The sequence below is a fragment of the Telopea speciosissima genome, chromosome 7 (assembly GCF_018873765.1).
Source record: "Telopea speciosissima isolate NSW1024214 ecotype Mountain lineage chromosome 7, Tspe_v1, whole genome shotgun sequence".
In the NCBI taxonomy this organism is placed as follows: Eukaryota; Viridiplantae; Streptophyta; class Magnoliopsida; order Proteales; family Proteaceae; genus Telopea; species Telopea speciosissima.
In genome coordinates, this window is record NC_057922.1 from 36,122,954 (window position 1) to 36,149,157 (window position 26,204).

The window sequence follows — 26,204 nt, forward strand, 5'->3', positions numbered from 1 at the left end:
TACGGCAATTAAACGAACTAGACGGTAATAATATTTTTTAAAAATCCGGCTTCATAAAATGCATACGATAATAATACGGTACGTGTTTAATACGGGTATAATACGGCATAGACGGCAATAATACTTTTAAAAAAACGGACATATATTCATTATATAACATGCATTCATCACCTAATAAACAAAATAATATCATGATTTTATGAACTAAAATAAACACAATAATATAATATGCTATATAACATCTCTAAGATTATCATTTAACATACCAAAATATCAATAATCTACAAGAAATGAATGTAGATTGTCTGAAAATGAGATGAGCAAGTTGATTATCTTATCATTAAATCATTCTTCCAACATTACATTTCTTTCTATCTACAATGAGATAACCATATATTTTTAATCAGATGTGTTCTTGTGAAGGGGGATGAGTTCCCACTAATTAACTAACACAAGACAAGAGGGAGAGTTCCAGATATGGATCTCCACTGTACACATTAGCTACAAGAGACAGAAAAACAAGAATAAAATAGAATAGAGATTGAGCCGTTCTCGCCAATATCACACCAGATTCATTTGCTTCACTACCACCATCAAAGTTCAAAGACCAGAGAAACAAAAGGAGAGTACAAGACTTAAGTGCCGCTTTGTTGAACTGAGATGGGGAGGATGATTGGAGATGGAGGGCGGCTACTGTTGCCTGCTATGGTTGGATGTTCAACGCAAATCGAAAGGGACGAAAGGAAAAGTGAAATCGTTTCCCTAAATTCTAATATTTTGGATTTTAAAAAAAAAAAAAAAATGTATAATGCACGTATTATACGAGTATAATACTCAATCATTTAAAAAACACATTTTTTTTTATAAAAATATGGGAACTGGAGTATTATACGTTTAAAAATTTGGGTACACGTATAATATGCATATTTACTAACTAAGCTTGCGCTCGGATACAAGAGTACGTGAAAGTACAGTCCTATGCCTACGAAATAAAAAATCACACCTATGTTGATGTCCCGGAGTACATATTCTCATTGGTCCGTGCGCTGGTGCTACACCACCAGATAGCAATCTCTTGTCCGACAAGACAAAAATGAAATCTAAAAAATCCTTTTTTATGATCCGGTCAAAGCCATTGGCGTGGCAAGATCTACTACCACACGTGGGGGAGTGTAAAGAGCCGAAGGGGGAGTGTGTGGGACCACCAAAACGTGGAACCAACTACGGCTCCCCCGCCTTCCCCGTTTCTCCTCCGTTTTCTTTGTTTTCTTTTTATTTTGATGTCAACGTTGTCTCCCCAGAGAGAAGAAAAGGCTTTCAAGAAAGAGAAAAGTGACGTTATAATTAGTGATCCACAAGAAAGGTTTAACATCATAGGTGTATATCTCATACTTAACCGTCCGATTCGAATCTTTTTCATACATTGAAACTAATCAAATACCGACAGATGAATCGGACGGTTCTAAAACGGAGACGTAAAGCTGAAGCTCGTACTGAATAGGGACTGTCATGAGTTTTTGTTGGCTCATTCAGCCGAGCCGGCTTTAATTGGTGGAGCCGAAAAGTGCCGAACCATAACTGGTACAACCGCCCTCTCTCTCCACTCTCAAGAGCACACAACTAACTGACCAACTCCATAATCTCCAGACTCAGCTTTCACTGCTGCAGAGCGTTTCAGTCCAACAAACGCTCAGCGAACGCTTCTCGCTGTCTTCTCTCTGGTGTCTCCACCTGCAAGGGTTCTCCATTTTCAGAAGCCATCAAGGATTGGTTCCGTCGTTTCGTAAGTTTCCTATCAAAGCCAACGACAGTCTCGCGCCATTTATTTCTGCTACCTCATCTTCCTTAAATTCGTCGCTCCAGCTACTTTCCACCGTTATTTCCCGACCTAGGGTTCTACGCCTTTATTAACTTTTCCAAACTTTTACTCCTCTTTCTCGTTTTTGTCATTTTTTTTCGTTATGGTCTTTGATTTTTGGCATTTGAACGATCCGAGTGAAAAGGCTTTTGGAAATTTGTCTTCTAATGATTTGAGCATTTCTGGATAAGTTTGACTGACGTTTGAAGGTGTTCTCGTCTTCCGGTTGGCAGGTTATTGCAGCAAAGTAGAACGAAGACGGTTTACGAAGTGATTGTGTTGTGTGCTTTTTCTTCCACGAACACTCTGTCTGTTGTACAGGAACTTCTGTGTTCGGTTTGCAACAGTGAGATTTTGAGGCGTTCTTCTTATGCAATAGGCAGATTTTTGCAGCATATTAGAAGGAAGAGGATTAACGGAATTGTGGTGTGTGCTCTTTCATTCACAAAAACTTCGTCAGTTGTATCTGGTTTTCTGTTTTCGATTTGCATCATTTAGATATGGTGTTGTTACATTAGTAAGACCTGCTTAAGGTTCAATTACTAATTGTAGAAATATTTTTTTTTCCGTTGTCCACTTTGTTCTTGCAGGAAAAACAAAATATTGGAGTTCGATCGCAGGTTACAAAGAAGGCCGATTTAGGTTCCCCGTGAATAAGAATCATGAATAAAGAGCTTTTAGATATTCAACCCCGTGAGCTTAAGTTCACGTGTAAGTTGATAAGACTAGATCTTTCCTTATAGTTTATTTGACAATTTTTAGCTTGGTTTGAGATGCTTTTCTCTTTCGTTAAAAGCAAGAGGATATGAAGCCTTACATGTTCAAACTCAACCTTCATCCTTTTCATTTTGGCGAAGAAATCTAGTAGATTAGTGTAGTTGATCCCTTTTGAAAAAAGGGGAACGGTTCAATTAGTAGAGAGAAAGATTCCTATTCGCCCTAGATTACATTTTATGGTTTCTCTGTCTACTACATCTGATTGCTGCTGTTTTAAGATTATGATAAAGAAACTGGATGTCAGATAGTTTATTGTACAAAGATTTCCTAGGAAGGACAAAATTTTCAATGGAAAGGATATCTTATGGGGCAATGTTGCTTATCATATGGAGTACTTGTTATTGTCATTATTTTGGAGGAGTTTAGAGTATTAAACTTTTCTCATTTCATTTTCTTTTTGTTTTTATAAATAATAGATTTTTATTTCTTCAAAAGATGAAAATTACAGTGCAATCCTGAGGGAAACATATATATATGTGGGTTTTTCTTATTGAAACCCCTTGAGGTGTCAAATAGTTTGTATCCTTAATTTTTTGCCCTTTTAATAGAACACTCTTTTTTTTCAATGACTTTTTTTCTTTACCATCTTCCAATGTACTGGTCTCCATTCCATACATTGAAATATCATTACAAGAGTTATGTGACATGACAACAGAGTCACTATAGTAATTGCAAAAAAATCTCTTTTATTCATTAAAAAAAAAAAAGTCCTAACAATACTCCTTGCCTCCACTTTGTAGCTGTCCTTTTTAACATTCACCCTCAAAGTCTTGAATTCGTCATCCTCTTTAGCCCTTCTCAAGCTTGAAACCATTACCTCAAGTTTATGCTTTCTTAGAGAGCTTCTGTAAATGAATGAATTATGTCTAAAATAATAATCAATATTGCATTAAGTCCTTTTTTAAAGTCATACTTCTTTTTTTTTTTTTTTGGGGGGGGGGGTGGGGGGTGGGGGGGTTTGGTGGTGTGCTTGATTTGTGTGTATATGGATCCTAGTTGGTTAAAACGCATTAAAACAGCCGTGCTGTTTTAAAAGCGAACTCCTGAACTGTTGTCAAATGAACACTGAAAAACTCGTTCAACTTGACTTAGCTGATTAAATGTGTTTAAAATGCAACTGCCTTTTAGTAAACTAGAAAAACGACAGCAAAAAGGAGCTTGCAGCGAGCTTCTCCTTCTCTAGATCGACTTTGCTCAGGTGGAAACTGGTAGCTAGAGCATCAGGGCACTGAGTTTGAGTCTCAAGAGGGATCAGAGGGATGATCGACATCTACGTGGAAAGTTATTGAACCTGTTCTTACAGAAGTAGAGAGACGAGGCTGGGTGGACGCCGGATCAAGCGGGCTTCCAGGTGACCAGGATCTTTAAAGTGTCCTTCCGGCAATTATCTGTTAGGATTGAAAGTGCTATTGATCTTCTCTTCAGTGACTCCTTCTTCTTCTTTAGTTGATCTGTGTGAGACGATGGACAGGTATCCATGTGTCTTTCCGGCAAATATCCGTTAGGATTTAAAAAGTAATCTTGTCTTCAGTGACTTCACCTCCTTATTTAAGTAGATCTGTATGAGATGATGGTCGGTCAGATGGATCGTTCAGATGTGAGGAGTGAAGAGCAGTGGTAGTGGTTTTCAAGGGAAAGGGGAGTTCCTCTCAACTTGCTATCGGATGGGAATGGTGTGGTATTTGTTGGCTGAGTCTCTTCGTCCTCAGTGGGATTCAGTAGAACACATTTGTACCGAGCTCCTCTTGGATGATTCTTCTCTCTTCTTTGGTGAAAGAGGGCAAAGGTGTGTGGGAGAAAGAAAACTAAAAGGAGAGAAGAATTCGTCCACCATGGGTTTAACTGTTTAAGGGAGAAGGGTCCATGCAGTTAATGCTGTACGGTGCTAAGATGTCTGATGTAACAAGCTGTAATAGCTGGGTATAAATCCATAGGTTGCATGTGACATGAGTTGAGCTGGTGCTTTAATAGCTAGGAATAAATCCATAGGTTAATGCGGTAGGGTGTTAGGATGTTTGATGTAAAAATCTGTCAAGTTACTAATAAATCTCTCTCTCTCTGGAATTTGGAATTTGGAAAGTGGAAATAATAGACAGCAGTGGTCTGAATGGTTACATAGGGAGAAATTGTAGAGGCTATGAAAGTGTGCATGGTGGTTATGGATTTGGGGAGAGGATTGAGGAGGGTATCTTAGTCTTGGATTTTGCGGTTGCTTATGATCTGTCCATTGTAAATACTTACTTTGAAAAGAGAGAGGAGCATTTAGTCACCTACAGAAGTGGACATCATAATAGCCAAATAGATTTCTTCCTAACTAGAAGGTTTGACAGATTGTTTCGTAAGGACTGTAAAGTTATCCTAGGGAAAAGCTTAACCACTCAACATAGATTGGTGGTTATAAATGTGTTCCTCACATAGGATCGTAAGATAGGGGAGCCTATTTGCCCTAAGGTAAGGTGGTGGAATTTGAAAGGAGACTCCTTGAAGCCATTCACTGACAAAGTGGTCAATCAAGGAAAGTGTGAGTTGGAGGGAGATACTAATCTGATGTGGAGCGAGATGTCTACATGTATTAAGAAGGTAGCTAAAGAGGTCCTCGGGGAATCAAAAGGAAAACGTCATTCTCCTAGGTAGACTTGGTGATGGGATGAAGACGTTCAAGCAATCATCAAGACTAAGAAAGTTAGTTTCAAGGCATGACAAAAGACTAAGGATGTAGAAGCTCTAAATATATATAAGAGTGCTAGGAATGAAGCTAAGAAGATTGTGGGGAATGCAAGGGCGAAGAAATACGAACATATAACAACCTGAACACCAAGGAAGGAGAAAAATCTATATATAAGATAGCTAGAATGAGGGAAAGGATGAGTAGAGACTTCGACAATGTTAGATGCATTAAAAGTGATGATGGTAGAGTTCTAGTAAGGGATTGAGATATCGAGGAGAGATGGAACGATTATTGCTACAGCCTACTAAACAAAACCAATCCGAGTTATAGTGGACTAGAAGTAGTCACCACACATCAAGTCACCTGTGGTAGGTATATATGTAAAATTAGGGTTTTTGAAGTAAAAAAAGCACTAAGAAAGATGAAAATAGCCAAGGATCCAGTCCCTGATGGGGTCCTAATAGAAGTATGGAAGAGATTACGAATCTGTGGCTTATCTTGGTTAACTAAGCTGTTTAACAAGATTATGTCACTGAGAGAATGCTAGATGAATGGAGGAGATGTATTGTGGTCCTGATTTACAAAAATAAAGCGATGTCCAAAGTTGCAACAACTATAGAGGCATAAAATTAATGAGTCATACTATGAAATTATGGAGGAGGGTTATTGAAACACACCTAAGTTAAGAGACCACTATTTCGGAGAACCAATTTGGTTTTATATTAAGGAGATCCACAACTGAAGCTATCTACAACTCTTGGAAAGATTTAGATTTATTGACCTAGAAAAAGCTTATGACAGAGTTCCTGGAGATTTAAACTGGCATGTGCTAGGGAGGTGAAATGTTCCAAGTAAATATGTGGACATAATTAAAGATATGTATGATGGTGTGGTGACTAGTGTAAGAACCGTGAGGGATCAAGGTAATGTAGTCCTAGATTGGTAGATAATCCAACTTGGAGCCAATAACCAGGATCTGCTATGAACTGGTAAATTGGGTAGGCCAAAATTGGGATTTTGGTCAAATTAGGGTTAGGGTTTAGTGGAACCTAGGGTTTGATGGTAGGGTTAGGCTAAGTTGATGTAGGGGAGTCTATCAGTGAAGGTTACCTTAAGATTTAGTTGGGGAAAAGTGTGCTGGAATTGAATTGCAGCAATTTAGGGTTAGGTCTCTGGGTTTTTGGAAAGAGAATAATGATGGAATCTAGAGTTTAGGGTTGTCTGTTGGGGCTATAACCAAGATCGAGTTTCCCACTAGGTGTGAGGGACATTCGAGTTTGGGTGGATTTTGATGGTCTGATGTAAAGTTATGGTGAAATCACAGAATTAAAAAGTAGAAGAATGAAAACAGAAACTTAGGGTTTCACAGACAAACCAGTCACCAATTGAATATCAGATCTGGAATGAGAAGAGAAGATAATGCTTGCAGGCTGTGCTGCAAACCCAGATTTAATAACTTGAAATAGAATTCAGAAGTTGCAGCAACAGGAACTTGAAGAACAGGCAGATCGAGCTTCAATGGAGAAAACCCAGAGTTCAAACAATGCTGTGGACTGATCCTCCTTCAAACAATGATCGAATGGCCTTCTTGAATGACTGAAACTAAGTATCAGATCTGTTGAAAGTATATTTGAACTTTGCGGAGAATTTCCAGCAACTAGAATGATTCTCCAAGAGATCGGTTAGGGCAAAACTGAGGCTTGTTGAGGAGTTCGATAGAAAGGGGATAGGAATGGAAGAGAGATCTCAGGATTCCATAATGCTATAAGAAAGCTTTGTATTCATTCCATATAGAACTCAAATAAAAGACTACATTAAGTAAACTCTAAACCTAATCCCACGATTTAGTGCTGGTGTAGGGGAATTCCCTACACCTACACTACTGAATCCCAACACCTGTGGCTGGTTTTAGACAGCCGATCTACATCACAAGATAGTGATTTCCAAATTATAGTTGGCCTACATCAAGGATCGAAATTAAGCCCTTATCTGTTTGCGCTTATCATGGATGAGTTAACCAAAGGCATCCAAGATGAGGTTCCTTGGTGCATGCTTTCTGCTAATGACATTGTTTTGGTGGATGAGATAAAAGCCGGAATTAATGCCAAACTGGAATTATGGAGATCAACCTTGGAATCAAAAGATTTTAAGATAAGTAGAACGAAGACAGAGTATATGGTATGTAAATTTAGCAGCTCCGGGACGGATAATGAGGGGGTGAGAGTTGATGAGACGGAGATTCCTCAAAGTGGAGGGAGTAGTCCCAATTCAAGATAAGCTACGAAAAAGTCGGTTGAGGTGGTATGGACATGTTCAACGGAGGCCGCCAGATGCTCCAGTTCGGAGGAGTGTCTTGATTCAGATTGAAGGTACTAAAAGAGCTAAGGGCAGACCTAAAATGACCCTAGGAGAAGTGGTGAGGAAAGACATGTATAGTTTAGGTCTTGTGTCTAGTATGACGTTGAATAAAGCTGATTGGAAGGCAAGGATCTGCGTAGCCGATCCCAGTTAGTTTTTTTTAGGCTGATTCGTAGCTGTGGTTGTTATGTTTCCTTTCCTTTATTTTTATTGTAATCGGTTTTTTGTTTTTATTTTAATTAGTGTCCTAGTAAGGATCTATGTAGCCGACCCCATTTAGTTGGGATAAGGTTGAGTTGTTGTTGAAAGAATAGACGGTAGTAAGTCTCAATGTTTATTGAATCTTGGTTCAAATATACTTTATTAGTTTATGAAATTTAATTTTATATTTAATATAGAATTAGAGGAAGAAAAAGAAAAAGAATTTTCTTCTTATTTTTCTCCCCCAGCTCTCCACTTGTGTATACATTGTGTGTACATTGACGTTTTTTGGGTCTTGTATTTGAAAAATCTCAATGTTTTAGACTCATACTGTCCGTTTCCGTTTGTTTGCCATTCTCGAAATGTTTGGCCATTTTTTTGACTATCCCGTTTAATTTCTAAGCTGTTTTAATAAAAAGGCGCCCCGAACAAAGTTTTTTTGTCGTTCCCATTTTAACTAACTATGATCTTGATCAGTGGTGCTTGACTGAAATGTGTGGATGCATAACATGTCAGGTCTATTGATCAAGTGTCGGTGTAAGATTTCTAGTCTTCTCTAGCTAAACTATCAAGTCAAGAATCTCCAAATTCTATGCGGAGATAGGTTATGTTTTAATACATTTATATTGTGGTGGCCAAGAGCAAGTTTGTTCTGTCAAGACACTGTCATTACATAGAAGGTGACAGTCAAAATCCTCACCTTATGGTGCAGTGGACATAGAAAATCCTGGTCTGGCTGTACCCTCCAAAGAGAGGTAAGAGAGAATAAAAAATAGATGAAAGAGGAAAGACAATGCCAGCCAGAATAAGAAGCTGCTTGGTCAGTCTTTGCCACTCAAGAAATTACTCTCACTAAATTGCCAACCATATGCTCCTTAGAATTCACTAATTAAATGCATCATCTGTATCTTCTTGGAAGTATTCTTGAATTGGTGTTGACCAACCAGTGGTGATTCAATGACCCAATCAATTTCCCCCTAATCTTCAGACTTGTGGATTGGCGTGTTGGAGTCTGGAGTCCCCAATGAGGCCTTATTCTAGATTATAAAAGCCTGAACTGTGACACATAGATTGTTCACTGGTAGGGTATCTTGGATTGTGGGCCACTGATAATCCTACTGATATTCCTTGGGGATGCTCTCTATCGCTTCATCAATGATACTGCACGTGATACATTAACCTTCAAGTGTAGAAGGGGTTTGGATTTACTTGATCCAGTTTTAGTTTAGCAACATGTTCTCCGGATGTTAAAACTCTCATGTAGCTTCTTTCAATTAATGCCTTTAGATTTCATTTTTGCTATGTCATCAAAGTTACCGACACTGTATTGTTTTTTCTTGCTGCTTCTTCTTTGTACAATATAATGTAGTTGTTCTTCGTATGGTTTTAAGGACTTCAGTAAATGCAGAAAAACTTGCCGACCCCATTTAGTTGGGATAAGGCTTTTTGTTGTAAATGCAGGAAAATAATGTTTGCAATGCTGTGCTTTGCATCTTTGACTATCAATTGTATGTTAAAGTTGATGGATCTGACATATTAAACATTTTCGTTTTTGTCAGTTGTCCTGAAGAGGCGAAGTTCATGCTCAGTCCAACTTGTCAATGACTCTAATCAGTATGTTGCTTTCAAGGTGTGAACAAAATTTTGCATGAATATCATGACATTGTTTTAGTTGCTGATTTTCCTAGTTTTCTATAGTAAATCTGAGTGTTCTTTGATGCTGCAGTTCCTCTCACCAAAACACTTATTTTATTTTTAAAGTTCTCCGACTTACGTATCCCCCCCCCCCCTTCTTAGTTTTTCTTTTCTTTCCTTTTTTTTCCTGATTATTTATGCACTTCCATTATGAAAGAGGGTCAAATTATGAAATGCAAATTCTAGGTATTGGACAATGTATCCTGCTTGATCTCTAAATCTTTGTTGCCGCATAAATACAGCTTTTCAATTTAATGGAAGCCATAAATCTTTGCTCTAGTGAGAGGTTGATGGCAACTAATATATCCTAAGCATCATATTTGCAGGTTAAAACTACATCTCCAAAGAAATATTGTGTGCAACCCAATGTTGGCATTGTCTTGCCAAGTTCTACTTGTAATTTTACAGGTATATGCCCTCACTTTAAATATGATCCAAAAATCTTCGTTAGGGAGCTGTTTCATGACAGTGAATAATCTCTTGAGTCTTGAGTTAATACCCTGTTCCAGGTTTTGTCTGTTTTATATGTAACAAGGACAACTGTTGAAGTCAAAGACTGATGTGGGGTGTCTTTATGATGATTTGCAAAACCAAGCACAGAACATTGGAACAATTCTCATTTATTATGAGATATATTTTGTCTAACATTATTTGGTTCATTTTGTTCTAAATTATGTTTGACGTGTGAAAACTGCCCTTTGTCTGATGCTGCCAATTTTCAGATGTAGTATTTTTGTTGCCTGGGCTATTGTTGTATTCATGGTTGTGTCACCCATGCACAACCTAATGCAGTTACAATGCAACATTAGGGCCTGTTTTGAAAATACTTGGTTATGGGTTTTTGTTTCAAGTGTTTTTATTTGTAATGGGCTCAATTATAAAGCCCTAATTTTAGGTCCGAGGTACCCGAATTTAGTCTTTTAATTTAGTTTTCAAGCATATATGGGGCTCCCTTAGTCTTGGGTGTTGAATAGTTATAGTCTAGTAGTTTATCTAGAATAGTCTCATGTATGCTAATCTAGTTAGTGTTTGTGTTTATGTCCATTAGGTTACATAGTGGTTGTTTAATTCTGTTGAACCTTATCTAGATATTTAATGTGTTTGAAGTTTACTTGAACACTACTTTTTGAGTTCTTTATAAAAGGATGTAAGCCCCTTATTAGAGGGTGGGCCTTGGTGCAACGGTAAGGTTGCTCCATTGTGACCAAGTGGTCACGGGTTCGAGTCTGGAAACAGCCTCTCTGTGAAAGCAGGGGTAAGGCTGCGTACATTATGACCCTCCCCAGACCCCGCAGTGGTGGGAGCCTTGTGCACTTGGTACGCCCTTTATGCAACCCCTATCAGATAACACTGTTGAATAAGCTAGTATCTCTTTTCTTCATTGTTCACTGTCCCAGAACAGCCAGTATCTCTTTTCTTCCTTCTCTTCTCCTTCTCTCTTCCCTAGATCTGACATTTATGTCAATTATGTGTTCTGTTCTTAAACCAGAATTGTTTACCCGGTTAATTTCTTGTTCTGAATCCATAATTAAATTTGTTCATCATTGTTAAACTCTATTTTTAGCCATCGCATATAACAGTAAATCCTTGAGACTCTTTGCATCTGAGTTTCATACTCGTTGAATATCAGACTGCATCACAACCAGTCAACAACTGTTGTTTTTCTAACGGACATTTGAGTTGGTCTTCGAAACTGATGCAATGCAGTTATTATGTCGAAGTGTTCTAGTGATAGTTATTCCCCTGTAACCAAAGTGAAACTTAACATTTTTACTTCTCTACTTGTATCTGTAGCTTGGAATGGAAAGAGTTGAGAGTTGTTAGCAAAAAGGTTGGAAAAATTGGGAAAAAGACCTCAAAACCTGACACACAGACACAAGGAAAAGGTTGTGGGTGATTCACTCACCTTTCTTTACCATTTGCCCCTTCATTTGCAATTTGGAGGGCTGATGTGGCTATTCGAACCTTTGGATAGATAGGGGACACTTTGAGTTAATCACATGCCAAATTTCATGAGCAACACAACTATATGAACCACTATATTTTACTTTTAATATTTAGTTTTTCCAGGAGAGATTTTTGTTGCCACATGGTGAAAAACATACCTAAGCCGAGGGGCTGCGGCCAGCATATAGACCTTTTCAGGGAGCCAATTAAGCTCCATGTGACAGATAAAGGACATGGTGCTAGTATCCTATAAATGTGTGTATTTTGTTGAACTAGGTATGATCTGGAAGTATTTGGCTCCCCCCCCCCCCTCCTCTTCTCGATTCTTTTTCACTGGGGCTCAGTTTGGTCCAATGAATGTATTTTTCTGGAATCGTAGGAAAACCGAAAAAAAAAAAAAAAACTTCTTAAGAAAAAGGGCTTCGGTCTGCTGTAGTCCCACATGGGAAGAGTTTACTGTATTGCCCTAATATCTGCCACATGTGACCCAGTGGGGCCAAATTTTGTGGGCAGATAGGGCTCAAGATCTGCTGATTACATGTCATAAGTTCAGCCCCAAAAGGAGTTGTCTTTGTGGCAAAATAAAATTTTGAAGTCCATTATGAAAATGAAATTTTGTGAAAAATGGTTGAAAGCTCATAGATGACTGAAAATACAAGGGAAAATACCAATAGAGGGGGATGGGTATATGATTTAGTAGGCTCTGAAATTCGACTCATGGACAGTTCAGACAATTCCCTATCTTATCCAATGGTGGAACTGCCAACTCACCCCAAGGATTTAAGACTGGTATCGGGGTTGGATCGGCCGCCAGCGATTCTGATCCGATCCTGGTGATATTGCCCAGGTCAACTGATCTGACCAACAATCCAGTAAACCCTGGGATGGATTCTCCAAAAAATTGCCAAAAAATCTAAAAATGTTTTGGAGAATCTATCCTAAAAAACGCTTATTAACTCTTGTAGCTTGTCCTCTTAATCTTGACACTTGTACTTCTCTTCAGCAAACACCAACTCCATCTCCTCCTTCGTCTTCTTGCATCTGTGTTTGTCTGTAGCTCTGCCTCTTCGACTTGATGACAATGAACAACCAGTTGGAGCTATGAACATGCACTATGGAGAAGCTTAACCAGAGCATATCTCTGCTCTCTGATTTTTCATAGCTTACCAAGAGCATATCTCAGTAGTTTTAAATCTTTATGTCTCCTCCAAACACAACTTTTTCCCCTAATTTTTGCAGGGATTGGGAAGATCTAGGCAACCAACCAGCATCATTGAGTTTCACAGCTTGGAGAGTCCAGATCTGAGAAAAGACCCAAAATCTACTGTAGTTGCATTTGCTTCATCTTTCCCCTGTTTTAAACCTTTCCAATCCAGCATGTGTTAGATCGGATTATCCAGCCAATCCAGCTGATCCGGGTCTGATCTGTCTGATCCTTAAAACACATACATGTATTGGCAACTGCTGATTTGATCCCGATTCTTAAAACCATGTTGCACCCCTCTACATGGCACAATTGGGGGACCACATAAAGGCTTTCATGTGTGGGCTGTTCAAAGAACTTCCTGCCTTGGAAAGAATTACTAATTATTTATAAACTTCAAGACTAGGCATGAAAAACAACTTCCCTCAACTTGCCAAAAGAATCATACTATTCCCAATGGCATTCCCTTAAAATAGGGGGACAGGGGACTTCGAGATCTACAATATCCAAGAATACATAATTTCCGTAAATGGGATAGAAGAGTTGAGCTGCTTAAATAAATTCATAAATGACTAATGGAAATATCATCACTGTTCCAGCTTGGATGTGAATTTTTCCAGTATAAATTGAAGGATTGCAATCCTTACTGTAACAACAGAAAATCGACCTTACATGCCCATTATTTCTCTTTTCATCTTGAAGGTCTCTTTCGGTCTTTAACTTGGAATTGATGTTCTCTTCGAAACTTTTGTGTCTTCTTTGGTCTTCTATTTTCAGTTGATCTGCACTTTGTAATTTTTGTGAATCCTATATTTCCTGCTGACTGATGGATGCTTATGGATCATAGAATGACCTTCTACATTTTTCATTCTATGGCAATGAATTCCATTTTGTGTGAAGGTAGTATTTATCATGTAATGCTCTCATTCTCTGGTATGCGATGTTACTGACTAGATAGGTGCAAGCTAACTTAAATTGATTTCTTACTCCTTTGCATTTTGTGTCAAAATAGTTACCATGCAAGCTCAACGGGAAGCTCCACCTGATATGCAGTGTAAAGATAAATTCCTAATCCAGAGCACAATTGTCCCCTTTGGGACAACTGAGGATGATATTACACCTAGCATGGTAAGTTTTAGTAGTTGTGATTGGATTTAAATGGTTATCTGTGTTTCTCATTGTTACCTTTGGCAGTTCACCAAGGATGGTTTCAACCATATTGAAGAGAATAAGTTGAAGGTGGTTCTTGTTAGCCCACCCCTCCTCAAGGATGGTTTCAAACATTTTGAAGAGAATAATTTTAAAGTGGCTCCTGTTAGCCCACCCCATTCACCAGTACTGCAACCAATTAATGGAACCTTGAAACTGGATCCTGCACATGAAGCTTCAATTTCAAAAGACCAAGTAATCAATGGAGTTGAAAAATATCCTCCATCTCATACGGTAAATGAAACTATTCCATTAATGGCAGATTGGGCACTGGCATAATGTTTATTTCATTGTAATATTTTGTTGTCTTTACCTTTCAATTTTGTTTTTCCTTCCCAATGCATTTTTGCCTCCTTATTTTTCTGAAAAACAATTAGGGACATTATTCATTTATTGATCTTTGAAATTACACAATGCTTTCTTAAACTATGTTTAGGTGGCGGCATGGTGGAGCATTCTAAACAGCATTTTTTTTTTTCTTTCTTTTGATAAGTTCTATAAAGAACATTATATCGATTGCCTAGGTTTCATTTGTGGTTGGAAACTGTGGTATTTCCAAATCAACCAGGAATCAAGCATTGGTATACCCTTTTGAGGCCTCCTGTTTCCGAAAGAAGTTGAGCATGCAAATTATACTATAGAACTTTTTCTTCGGCTTCCATTATAGAAGAATTCAGCAGACTGCCCTTCATGTGACAATTCTCCCCCCGCCCTGCCAGGTAGCTAATGCTTTGGAGGAGTTGAAACCTGGTAAAAATGACGATTTGAAACCAACGGACAATGTGGAGGAGTTGAAATTAGCAAAGGAAATAGAGGACTTGAAACTAGCGAAGGAAATCGAGGAGCAAAAGCTGGCTAAGGCGACTGAGGAGTTGCAGTCAAAGCTCAATGAATGGAAAGTGAAGCTATGTGAGGTCAGTATGCCTTTACAATTTCTGCTTCCAAGTTTAAAAGAATTATAAGCTGATGCTTTCCACCTTGCTTTCTCCCATTTGCAACGTCCATGCAAAGGGATGGCAACTGCTGGAGCCAGTATTTGGCCTCTTAGTCTTTATCTCCTGAAATCATGTCATAAGCTAGTTATAGACCCTCTAACCAGAATTCAGGAAATTTCATGAACTCAAATATCTATAGAGTGTCAACTCATCAGCATATGGAGCTCACACCCTCTCTCTTTCTCTTGCTGTTCTTGTGATGAGGCGAGAAGTCTATAGAAGGTTGGGGGATTTGATAGAGTTCCTTTCCTTCAAAATGTTGGTCTATCCGCCCAAGAAAAGTTTGCCAATATTTTCTGATTTTCTTTGTAGCTGGAGTTTGTATTTTCACATCATTTTCACTAGTATTATTCTTTATTGATGAAGTTGTTGGCATTGCTTTGCAGGCTGATACTTCCATTGCAAAGCTAACAGCAGAGAGGAATGCAATCATTCAAGAAAGAGAAACATTCCGACAAGAACTTGTGAGTAATTTTTTAATTGTACCCTTATGACATTCTTTATTTTTGTATGCTTGTGACTGAAGGTTTAAACCCTGACATCCTTCCAAACATCTCTAATTTGCCACCAATTAGAACCAATTAATAAACTTGATGATTGGGTGAAAGGTCTGTCATATGGCTACTAGATGTATCTGTTGTTTATTTTAGTTTTTGTAAACACACCAAGCAGAGGCCTCTTTATAAGTGATAAAGATAATGAGTTGAGTACTTCATCGGCAGCGTTCCTTCCCTCCCACTCTCCACTGGTCTTACTGTCCCTTCTCCTCCTCCTAGTGGAGAGATGGCCTGGAGCTCTCTTTTTAGCCACGCTCCACCGCCTGCCGGAGGGCCACCCCCTCCACTTTGTCTCGCCATCTATTGTAGGGACCTCCAAGGTAGCCCTTTGCCCTATAGGGTTATTGGAAGTGGAAGCATCAAAATGGAAAAATTCGTTGGTTGGGCACTTCATCAGTTCATCGGCAACAAACCTCCATTCCATAATGTCAAGTTGTCTCTACACAAACAATGGAAAATTCATGGGTCTCTGGAAACATACCTGATGGATAATGGTTTTTTCATCTTCAAGTTCTCCAACGAAGATGACAGGATGCGTGCTCTTGATGGTGGGGGCCTTGACAAGTGGGTAGAAAACCGATCTTCCTCCGGCAATGGGATCGGTATCTCCAACTCAATCGTGTCGATCTTTCGACTATTCCCTTATGGATCACCTTCCCCGGGCTGCCTCTTCATTTTTTGTGTGAAGATGGGCTCAGCATTATCAGGCTGGTGATGGGTAAACCTCTGTATTCAGATGGTCGCACCAAAAACATGGACAGGCTTACCTTTGTGAGGATATACTTTGAAGTTTCCACGGAAGAAAAACCTCTGTCCATCATCACTGTGGCCAATGATGAAGGCTACTCCTTTAATCAAGAAGTTCACTTTGAATGGCTCCCTCCTCAATACTTGGTCTACAAGGTCTTCAGGCATGATTCCAAGCTTTGCACTTCCAGGTCTACTACTATTGTCGATGCCCCTTTCAAGTAACTGTTGGCCTCAAGTACTGATACCACTGCCCCAAGCCTCCATTACAGCTCCATCCACCCCCTCCCCTGCTTCCTCTACCCTCCATGGCCTTCGCTCCCCTAACCATGGACGAAGGAAAAGCTGTTGTCATTGAGACGGACAACAGAAAGACAAACCTGCCTCTGGTTTGTCATGGGGTCATGAAGCAGCTCCTCCGTACCTTCGGTCCATACCTCCGCAGCAGTGACTATTGGTTCTAACTACTTCTTGGCTTTGTCATCGCTTGGCGCCATTCCCTCTACTGACACCACCTTTGTCCCTCCTATCGAAATGTTGGTGGGTCCTCCTGTCGATAGCCTCTCCCCTCTTTGCTGGTCGAGTTGTCACCATCGTCTGGTGATCCACACTATCCGCCCACTGGTCCCCCAATCCCTCTCCTTTCTTTAGTTCCTCCATCCCCTGCTCTGTCATCCCCTTCTCATGGCGTGCTTCCCTCGGTGTCTTCGCGAATCAATGCCCCTTGTCCTATCCTCTCCCCCCTTTTACCTAATCCCTCCCCTTCTTTTGAGATGCCCCCCTCCTTTATCTAGCGATTCTATTCTGCTTCCCTCTGGTGTGCCTATTGTCCAACTAGGCCCATCCTCTCCTTCTGGTTATGACTTAGCCCCTTGCACTTAGGCCTGTTGGGCCACTTTCTCCGTCCCATTGGCCCACCTCTTCAAGTCCATCCAACTCTTTCGACCCCTTATGTCATTGGTCAAGCCCATCTAGCGTCTACCCTCATTGCCCATCACTCGCCCAACACCTGTTCTCTAATGGCAATTTCGGAGCCTATTCTGCAAAACCTGTCCACCAACCTGCCAACCCCTTCTCCCTCACTCGATGATGCTATCCCCTATTCTCCTTCCGTCCCAATTCTGAGGGCCATTTCCCCCCTCCCATCACTACTTTATCTATACCCCTTATGGCAGCCTACTCTCACATCCCTTCACTACCAGCCATTCCCCGCTCTTCGTGAATATCGCCAACGCCACTAGAGTGCCCCTCAACTTCCCGTATTGTCTCCCATAGCCCAAGCCCTCCCCCTATTCAATGAATGAAGGATTCCTTTGGAATACCCTAGGTCTCAATACCTTGTCCAAATAGGCTGAGGAGTGCTCCCATATCAAAGCCTTGCATGTTGTTTTATGTTGTCTCATAGAAACCAGAGTCGAAGAAGAGTACGTTTCTCATGTTGTTTCCCTTATCGCCCCTTGTTGGTCCCTTTGTTCCAATTATTCCCACCACCCTAATGGCCACATCTGGCTCCTCTAGGACCCCTCCAAAACTCAAATTTCTGTTCTGTTCTCCTCTTCTTAGCTTCTTCATCTCCAATTCTCTAACGACCTTGGTAATAACAACTTCCTTTTCTCTGCTATCTATGCCTCTAACTATGCCTCTGAGAGAGCTACTCTTCGGGGAGACCATCATATTGCTTTGCAGGTTGGTTTACTTCCCTGGGGGCTGGGTGGGGACTTCAATGTTGTCAGATTTGGGCACAAAAAGCAGGGTGGAGACATTATTGATGTTTCCTCTGTTGTGGAATTCGACGACTGCCTTCTTGATATTGGTATGCATGATCTGAGATGGTCCAGTCTTAAATTCACTTGGCACAATAGAAGAAGTGGTCTCTCAAGAATCGCCTGCAAGCTTGATAGGATCCTAATTAATGAAGCTTGGCTTTCAGCCTTCCCCTCTTCCCATGTACCTTTTGACCCTCCGACATCGCGGATCATAGTACCATCATCATTCATATCCAGCCATGCATCTCCTTTGGCCATAAACCCTTCAAATATTTCGACATATGGCCCTCCTCACCCCGACTTTCTCTTCATTGTTAAAGAAGCCTGGGATATAAGCAAGTCCAAGCCCATTCCTCCCCCCTTATAGCCTACACCTGAAAAATCTATAATGTTAAATGTGCCCTCAAAAGTTAGAACTCCTCTTTTGGGAACATCTCATCTATGCGTTCCTTATGCAGAGACAAGCCTACAGATATTCAATTGAGGCTTCAATCTGACCTCCTCAATGACTCCCTTGCTGGGAAAAAAAGTAGTGTCCTCAGTTCTTCTTACTTTGGTTGCCCAAAAGGAGAGCTTCCTAAGGCAAAGATCTAGAATCAATGGTTGGAGCTCGGTAACTCCAATACTGCCTACTCTCATAGGTCAATGAAAGTTAGAACCAATGTCAACTCCATTCCAATGCTTATTGCCAGAGATGGTTCCTCTCTCCACAGTGTTGCAGCCATTAAGGGTGAAGTTGACTATTTTACAGAGATCTTTCGGCTTGCTTCCACAAATTCCACTGATCCTCCTATCCCTAAGGGTCTTCTGAACAAGTTCATCCCTAGGCGCCTATTGGTTCTCTCCAAGTTATCCCCTCTAAGGAGAAGATTATGGCGGTTGTCCTCTATGACAAGGCTAACAAAGCCCCAGGCCCTGATGGCTTTAGTATGGGTTTCTTCTCTTCCTCCTAAGACATTAAAGAAGCCTCTCTAAGTCCCTCAAGAGTTTCTTCTTCAATCCTAGCCAGATCAGAGGGGTCAATCACTCCTTCCTTTACCTCATTTCCAAGAAGGAAGGTGCCTCCCGCTATGCCCGACTTCAGGTCCATCATCTTGTGCAACCTCTTGTACAAGTTCATTGCCAAAGTCCTTACCAGTAGGTTGTAATTGGTTATTGAATCTCTTGTTAGTGACAACCAATTGACTTTCATTGTCAATAGAAGTATCTCTGATAATGTTCTCATTTGCAACAAGCTAATGAGAGGTTTTTGCAAAAAATCCCATTCTCCTGCTGCCCTTATGAAGATTGACATTCACAAAGCCTTTGACTCCTTCATGTGGGACTTCATTACTAAAGTTATCCTCAAGATGACCTTCCCTCCAGTTTATGTTAATTGGATCTACCACTGTATCTCCTCTTCGACCTTCTCTGTGCTTGTCAATGGTACCTCGGTCGGCTACTTTGTCTCTACTGTGATTATTCAGCAAGGTTGTCTCCTCTCCCCATTAATCTTGTCCCTAGTCCTCGAAGTCCTCTCCATAAGCATTCAGTCCATTACAGACCAACACCTCATCTCCCCCTCGCTAAGTGCAAGGGCCTCAAGCTCTCTCACCTTGCTTTTGCTGACGACCTAATGATCTTCTCTAATGAGAATATTTCTTCGATTGAGAATATTTTGCCCTGTTTGCATTATTTCAGGGATTATCGCCTTTGAATCAACCTCTCCAAACCTAAGTTGTTCTGAGTTGGGATCTCTGACATGGATAAGGCTATCTTCATTAAGAAGACAAGATTCTCCATTGAGCGTCTACTTGTCAAGTACTTGGGCTGCCTTTGATCCCAGCCAGATTTTACTGCTCATCATTGCGCTCCAATGTTAGATTGATTCGCAAGAGGCTTCAACTTTGGAAGGGCAAGCTTCTCTCCTATGCAGGTTGTCTGGAATTAATTAGTTCAGTTCTTCAATCCTCCTACATCTATCGATGTGGTGTTTTCGGGCTTCCTCAGTCCACTATCAAGCCGATGGAGTCCCTAATGTATACCTTCCTCTGGAAAGGATATTATTCATCCAGATTCTTTCCCCCGATCAGTTGGCTGCAGTTTGTCTCCCCAAGGATGAGGGAGGTCTGAGTTTGAGAAGGGTCAAAGAGGTTAATTCTGTTGGTATTCTCAAATTGATTTGGAAAATTGTGGCTAAGAAGAAAGCATTTGGATTGATTGAGTGTACTTCGGTCTTCTTCTCAATGATTCTATTTGGACGGTTCCTCTTTCCTATGATGCTTCCTGGGTTTGGCAGCAGATTCTGAGTCTCAGACCTCTTCCTCTTGCGGCCATTTCCTTTAAGATTGATGATGGTGTGTCTACTTCCCTTTGGCTCGATAACTAGCATCCTATGGGCATTCTTCTTTTTGTAGCCGGTGCAAGAGCTAGCTATGATTTGGGTATTAGTAAGCAGTCCTCAGTTGCAACCATTATCCATCAAGGTGATTGGGCCCCTTTGGCTTTTTTCCCTCCCCCCACCCCCTAGTATCTACCATATGGAATGCCTTGCCTCCCTTCCCCTCTGGGCCTCGAGGTAGGGGTGATATGGTTGTTTTGCTTCCCTCCTCAAATGCTCTCTTAAGTTCTAATTTAGCTTGGGACTTCATCAGAGCTCGCAGCCCCTTGTCTCCGTGGTGGAAGATTGTGCGGTTTAAAATTCATTCCCTCGTCACAGCTTCATTGTTTGGAGGCCCCTCTCCAACTGCCTCCCAGCGTAGTCCTCCATCTCCAGATCCTCGTCTCTCATTCATGTTGTCTTTGTTGGAATGGAGTGGAAGATGTTGATTACCTCTTTTTTCCTTGCCTCTTCTCCTCTACGGTTTGGAAAGGGGCCTTGGGCAAACGCTGGCCAAGGTATAGGAGAATTCTTCCTCTTGCGAGGGAATGGATTAGTGTAGATATGACTTGTGTCTGGAAGTCTATTTGTGAAGTCATTGGCAAACTTGCCTTTGGTGCCGCCATCAATCATATTTGGATGGAGCGTAACCTCAGAAGATGGACTCCCAACTCTCGATCCTTCGACAAGATTTGGAAATCCATCTCTTTCAAAATTAGTTCCAAGTAATCTTTGGTGACTCCCCATAGTGTCGTTGACTCCTCAAGGAACAGGCTTATTGTTACATGCAGGGGTTGGTGTATGGCGGGTTTGGTTGGGGTTATGTGGTGTTTTGTTTAGCCGTATTATAAGTTAATTATATGTGGGTAGGAGTTATGGTAACTATGTATGGTCGGTTATTGTATGCGAGTAGGGAATGTGGTAGGATTGGTTGAAGATAACTATAAGGAGTTATAACGGTTGCCATGCAACACTATTTAGTAGTTACATTTGAATGAGGAAGGCAGCGAGATAATCACCCTACAATTTCTCTATTGAGAAAGAGGATTGGCGACCTCCAAATTAAGCCAGGACGCCCTTGCTTCGTCAGTAAAACATACCTATCTTTTATCCTATTTTATCTCATCACATATCCGTGCACGTATCACTTATTGTTGTATCGTGGGGCTTGTCCATCTTCTTACTGTAGCCCTCTGTCCCATCCCCTTGATGGTTGAGTGTTGCTTTGTTGTATTTGCTCTCCTGTAATTTTCTTCTTTCCCCCTATTTGGGACCCCTTGTTTCCCTTCTTTCTTTGGTAATGAATTCTTTATTCACCCAAAAAAAAAAAAAAAAGATAATGAGTTGGTACCCTGTTTATTATAAGTAATGTGGTATCATAACTCTTCTTAAATTGATATTTTGCTTTTGTTTATTTTGTTAGAACAGTGATACTTAAGCATGGTGCACAAACTCTGATTATCCAGTGCCGTTACAGTTACACCCTGATTTAATCAATTCAAAGCACTTTTAACAAGATAAATAGTTTGCATCCATAAACCTCCCAGAAATTGTGACTTTTGACTCATGAATGTCCTGCTTCTTTGGCGAATTATTTATACTATTCTTTCCCTCCAACTTTACCTGAATTTTTACAGCATCTTACTGCTTGATCCATATTCGTGCGACTAAGTTTTGGTATTTGTTATTCTACTATTAATAAGCATAAATTATAGATGAAGCTGCTTGTATACTGGTTTCTGCCTCCATTCCCAACCCCCCCCCCCCCCCAAAAAAAAAAAAAACTTTCCTTTGTAGTAAGTAACTAATCATTAGCTAGTTTCCATTTTACTTCACTCTGGTGTAATTTTGTCTGCTAAGTGGAGTACTGTGGCTACATGTTCTTCCTGATTACATTTCTGTTGTTGATATTACCTTCTTCCTCTTGTCAGGTTGTTTTGAGAAGGAAGAAAGGTGTGAGAAGAGTTACTGTTGTGGGTTTCCCCTTTCTGTTCGTTTGCATGGTTGGACTTATTGGTGTAGTACTTGGATACATTCTACACTCCTAAAGAGAGGACTTATCCTGAAAGGTAACTAGAGAAATACTTAGAGCTGTGCTAGTTAGAAATTCAGGGAAATGGCCTTTTCCACTTGTAAGTTCAAAAGTATGGTGGAGTAAGGGGATCATAATCTGTGTTTATGTTGATTTTGCAACGGATTTGTTGATAATTGTAGTTGTATATATAAAGGGGTTCTGTGCTGAAAGAAATGTCTTGTAAAGTGAATGATAGTAATATGGTTGTCTACAAGCCTTCCTAAACTTTGAGGCAATATGGAAATAGAGCTACCACACCTCTCTCTCTCCTCCCTAAACGTTGAGGCAACGCAAAATGGAAATAGAGTAACACACCTCTCTCTCTTACACTTGAGGTTCTCTAAGCTCTGCCCTCTGTAAGGAAAAATGTTGCATCAGAAACCAATATAATCACTGCTACTAACACCTTGGATAGTCATTGTATGCAAGCTGTACCAACAACAACATTGAATGACACTTAACCCAAAGAAAAAATGGAAGGAGAGTTTTTTCTGCTCCAATGAAGAAATAACTCTTTTCTTTTTTTGATAGGTTTAAAAAGGAATTGCACCAGCCGGGAATCGAACCCGGGTCTGTACCGTGGCAGGGTACTATTCTACCACTAGACCACTAGTGCTTCATGTTTTATCATGAATTCTTGCCTAGGATCAAAAACTTGGAATCAGGTCCAGCTGAATCCGATCGGGCTGAATTAGCCATATGCTACCCAAACGACCGGTCATTTCGAATTAACCGGAATAAGATCTGCATATTTTTCCAGACCTGCTCACACTTCTTATTTTTACGGAGTTGAAAACACCCTTTCCCTGGTTCAATGCAAAGATTAGATGACGTGACCTAAGATTTTCTCTCTTCAACGTGGGTGAAGGGAAACTCCATCCAACACAGAATGACTCTGTATTCTAGTAAATCATGATTGCATTTCCTAGCGTTTTCACTTTCATGTGCTCATTTGTTATTGGTGAAGCCTGATTTCAGTCTAGAAATTGCAGTTGGGATCTTTGGAAGGTCGATCGAAACGAACTCGGATAGCCTAAAAAGCATATACGTTATCGTCAGAGGCGGAGGCGGTGAGTTGTGTTGGACTCGTCGAGACCTTCAAATCGATATGTTTTGAGACATATGTTATGTTTTGCTTTGATCCTGTCCGGTTTGACATTTTTTGGGTCCGATGGTATTTGTATATTTTTTCGGGTTAGGTTTTTTTTACTATAAATTGTTTTTATCTCTTTGAGAGGTTAGATAGTGAAATAAGAGGGTTTGTTACATTTCCAGAGGTATGGTGAAATTCGTTCTGTTGCTTGGCCGTGGACGTAGCTTCCCATTTTGAGGATGAACCACATAAATCTTTTGTGTTGTGTGTGTTGCTTCTTTTTTGTTTTTCTTTTGCAAATCGCCATTTCTGGGCATTGTTTTCTTGACATCATTCTTGTTTGGGAAAGTCACAGAGGGTAAACACTGGCGGTGAGTAATACGACTCCGAAACCGAAACCCCTCTTATATTTTCTAACCTGGGAATTGGAATGGAGTGATGGACCACTAGGGCACTAGTGGTACTTGCATCAAAACGCAGCTCATTCCAATAAGTCCGTAAGCACCAGCATACTATTACTTTTCGTCAGCTGAAGAAGAATGAGTTGAGATGAAAAATGATAGATCTAGTCTCTTAGGGGAAAATAGGTGGGAAGTTTGTAAGAGATAGGGTAGAGGCAAACTACATTCTTCTACTATAGCGAAGGAAAACATTAGAGTGATGATAGAGATCATCCCCATCATCATCAAGGAAATTTCCTATTTAGCTACTTGTTTTAGGAACTGCTCCTTGTCCTTTCTCTCCAGGGAGATTAACAGCATAGCTGACTCCCTGGCTAGGAAAGCTTTGTCTTGTTCGTGTGAAACAGTTTGGCCTCTCTCCACTCTCTGGTTATTTGATGCTTGTAACTCGGATGCCTTGTGTTGAACACGAATCAATAAATAAATTTTCTTTCTATCCAAAAAAAAAAAGAAAAATTACACTACCACTCCCTAAGGTTTGTATTAAATACAGAGCGACCCCCTGTGTTTCTAAATTATACAGCTGCACCCCCTGAATTCCTACTCCGTTAGTTAGGTGTTACAATGTTCGTTAAATTTATCCTCAAATGATTAATATACCCCCTTCAGGGTGAACTTACCATTTTGCCCATAGGGCATCATCCCTAACTTCACAACCCCCTCTTCCCCTCTTCCCCTGTTACTCGAATCAGGGTGGTTTCATCCTCTTCAGCGTCTGTACCTTTCTTCGGTTCCTCTGGTTATTTCTATCATTTGGGTCTGTTATTTCATTTGATTCCCTCTCTCAGGTTTGTTCAACGATCTAAAGGTATACATCTACGATCTCCCCTGAAATACAACAGTGACTAGCTGGCAAACGAGCAGTGCAGTAAGCATCTGTTCGCTGCAGAAGTCGCTATACACAAGGCTCTATTGAGTAGTGATGTAAGGACGCTCGATCCATCGGAAGCCGATTTCTTCTTTGTTCCAGTTTACATTTCCTGCAACTTCAGTTCTGGGTGGACCGTGGGTTTAAAATTTTGTAATATTCTTGAAACAAGCACAACATGATTCATAAGATTCTCTCAACCATTAGATTTTGTCCCATTCATTTGGAAAAGCCAATAAGATGTGTACATACAATCCATAATCCAAGACTAACAACATACTTCTGCAAATCAAATCGTCAAGTTAAAGAAGACAAGTTTCCTTAACAAAACACCCGTTAATAGAAAGCCAGAGAGATTTCCCTTTTGGCTATACTGTTGACTTGAGAGTTTCTCAAAGCTCTCTCGGCCATGAAATTACAAAAAAAAAACGTTTTAAGAAATACATTTTAAGAAAGGCAATCAAAGAATAATTTTAAAGAAAGCAATGGAAATCTGGAATCTTTCCTAATTCGCTATTTTCCTTAAGTTATTCAGAATTCAGAAACTTGGAAAGCCGAGAAAGGATGGAATTAATCCTACTACACCTTTTGAATTTTATTTTTTTTTAAATTTTGAAAGGGTTTTCCAAAATCTCGAATGGCATTTGATTAATCAGAAGTAACGTGTCTTGGATTATGAAGGAGGACGAAGCAATCGCAGATGGGATCCCGAAGTTCTTGAAGAGATCGATTATATTGCAGACACTTGGAGTCAGATACCGGCATCCCTACCAAGCCATGGAGAATGTGCTGATTCCGCCACTTGTGTCACCGGAGAGTGTATAATCGATGCTTGAGAAGACGCCGGAGAGCGGCAAGAGGGATATTTGGGTTTACTTCAGAGGGAAGATGGATGAAACCACCGAGTAACAGGGGAAGAGGGGGTTGTGAAGGTAGGGATGATGCCCTATGGGCAAAATGGTAAGTTCACCCTGAAGATTGTCATTTAAGGATAAACTTAACGAACATTGTAACACCTAACTAACGGAGTGGAAATTCAGGGGGTGCAGCTGTATAATTTAGAAACACAAGGGATCGCTTTGTTTTTAGTACAAACCTCAAGGGGTGGCAATGTAATTTTCCCAAAAAAAAAACATTAGAGTGATTTTTTTTTTTGGTTGAATAGAGTGATGATAGTCAAATGGTTGTGATGGACTACAAAATTTAATACAGAGTGGTCTATCTATGTAAGCTGTTATGATGTTATCTCTACAACAGTTTAAAGCCAAAGCTTCAGAGTTTATTTGGCAATTATAAATATGGGAGACCAATGCTATTTATAGGAGACCAGTGCTGCAGCGCAGCATGTACCTGCGTCCAGGCACATC

At 40.3% G+C, this 26,204-nt stretch overlaps 1 protein-coding gene, 1 long non-coding RNA gene and 1 other non-coding gene across 3 annotated transcripts; 2 read left to right on the plus strand and 1 right to left on the minus strand.

The window, feature by feature from the left end:
• The first annotated feature begins 2,218 nt into the window (after positions 1 to 2,218).
• On the plus strand, positions 2,219 to 22,454 carry LOC122666593 (vesicle-associated protein 1-2-like). The gene is made up of 9 exons (XM_043862608.1): positions 2,219 to 2,286; positions 2,449 to 2,569; positions 9,422 to 9,492; positions 9,884 to 9,965; positions 13,721 to 13,836; positions 13,903 to 14,151; positions 14,637 to 14,831; positions 15,299 to 15,376; positions 22,273 to 22,454. The coding sequence occupies exons 2-9, from the start codon at positions 2,521 to 2,523 to the stop codon at positions 22,387 to 22,389; spliced, it is 957 nt and encodes a 318-aa protein (XP_043718543.1). The 5' UTR covers positions 2,219 to 2,286; positions 2,449 to 2,520; the 3' UTR covers positions 22,390 to 22,454.
• A 506-nt stretch (positions 22,455 to 22,960) lies between these two features.
• Positions 22,961 to 23,031, minus strand: TRNAG-GCC. Its single transcript has one exon. It is a non-coding gene; the product is annotated as a tRNA-Gly (tRNA).
• A 1,667-nt stretch (positions 23,032 to 24,698) lies between these two features.
• On the plus strand, positions 24,699 to 25,549 carry LOC122669906. The gene is made up of 3 exons (XR_006334097.1): positions 24,699 to 24,967; positions 25,494 to 25,495; positions 25,538 to 25,549. It is a non-coding gene; the product is annotated as an uncharacterized LOC122669906 (long non-coding RNA).
• The last annotated feature ends 655 nt before the right edge of the window (positions 25,550 to 26,204 follow it).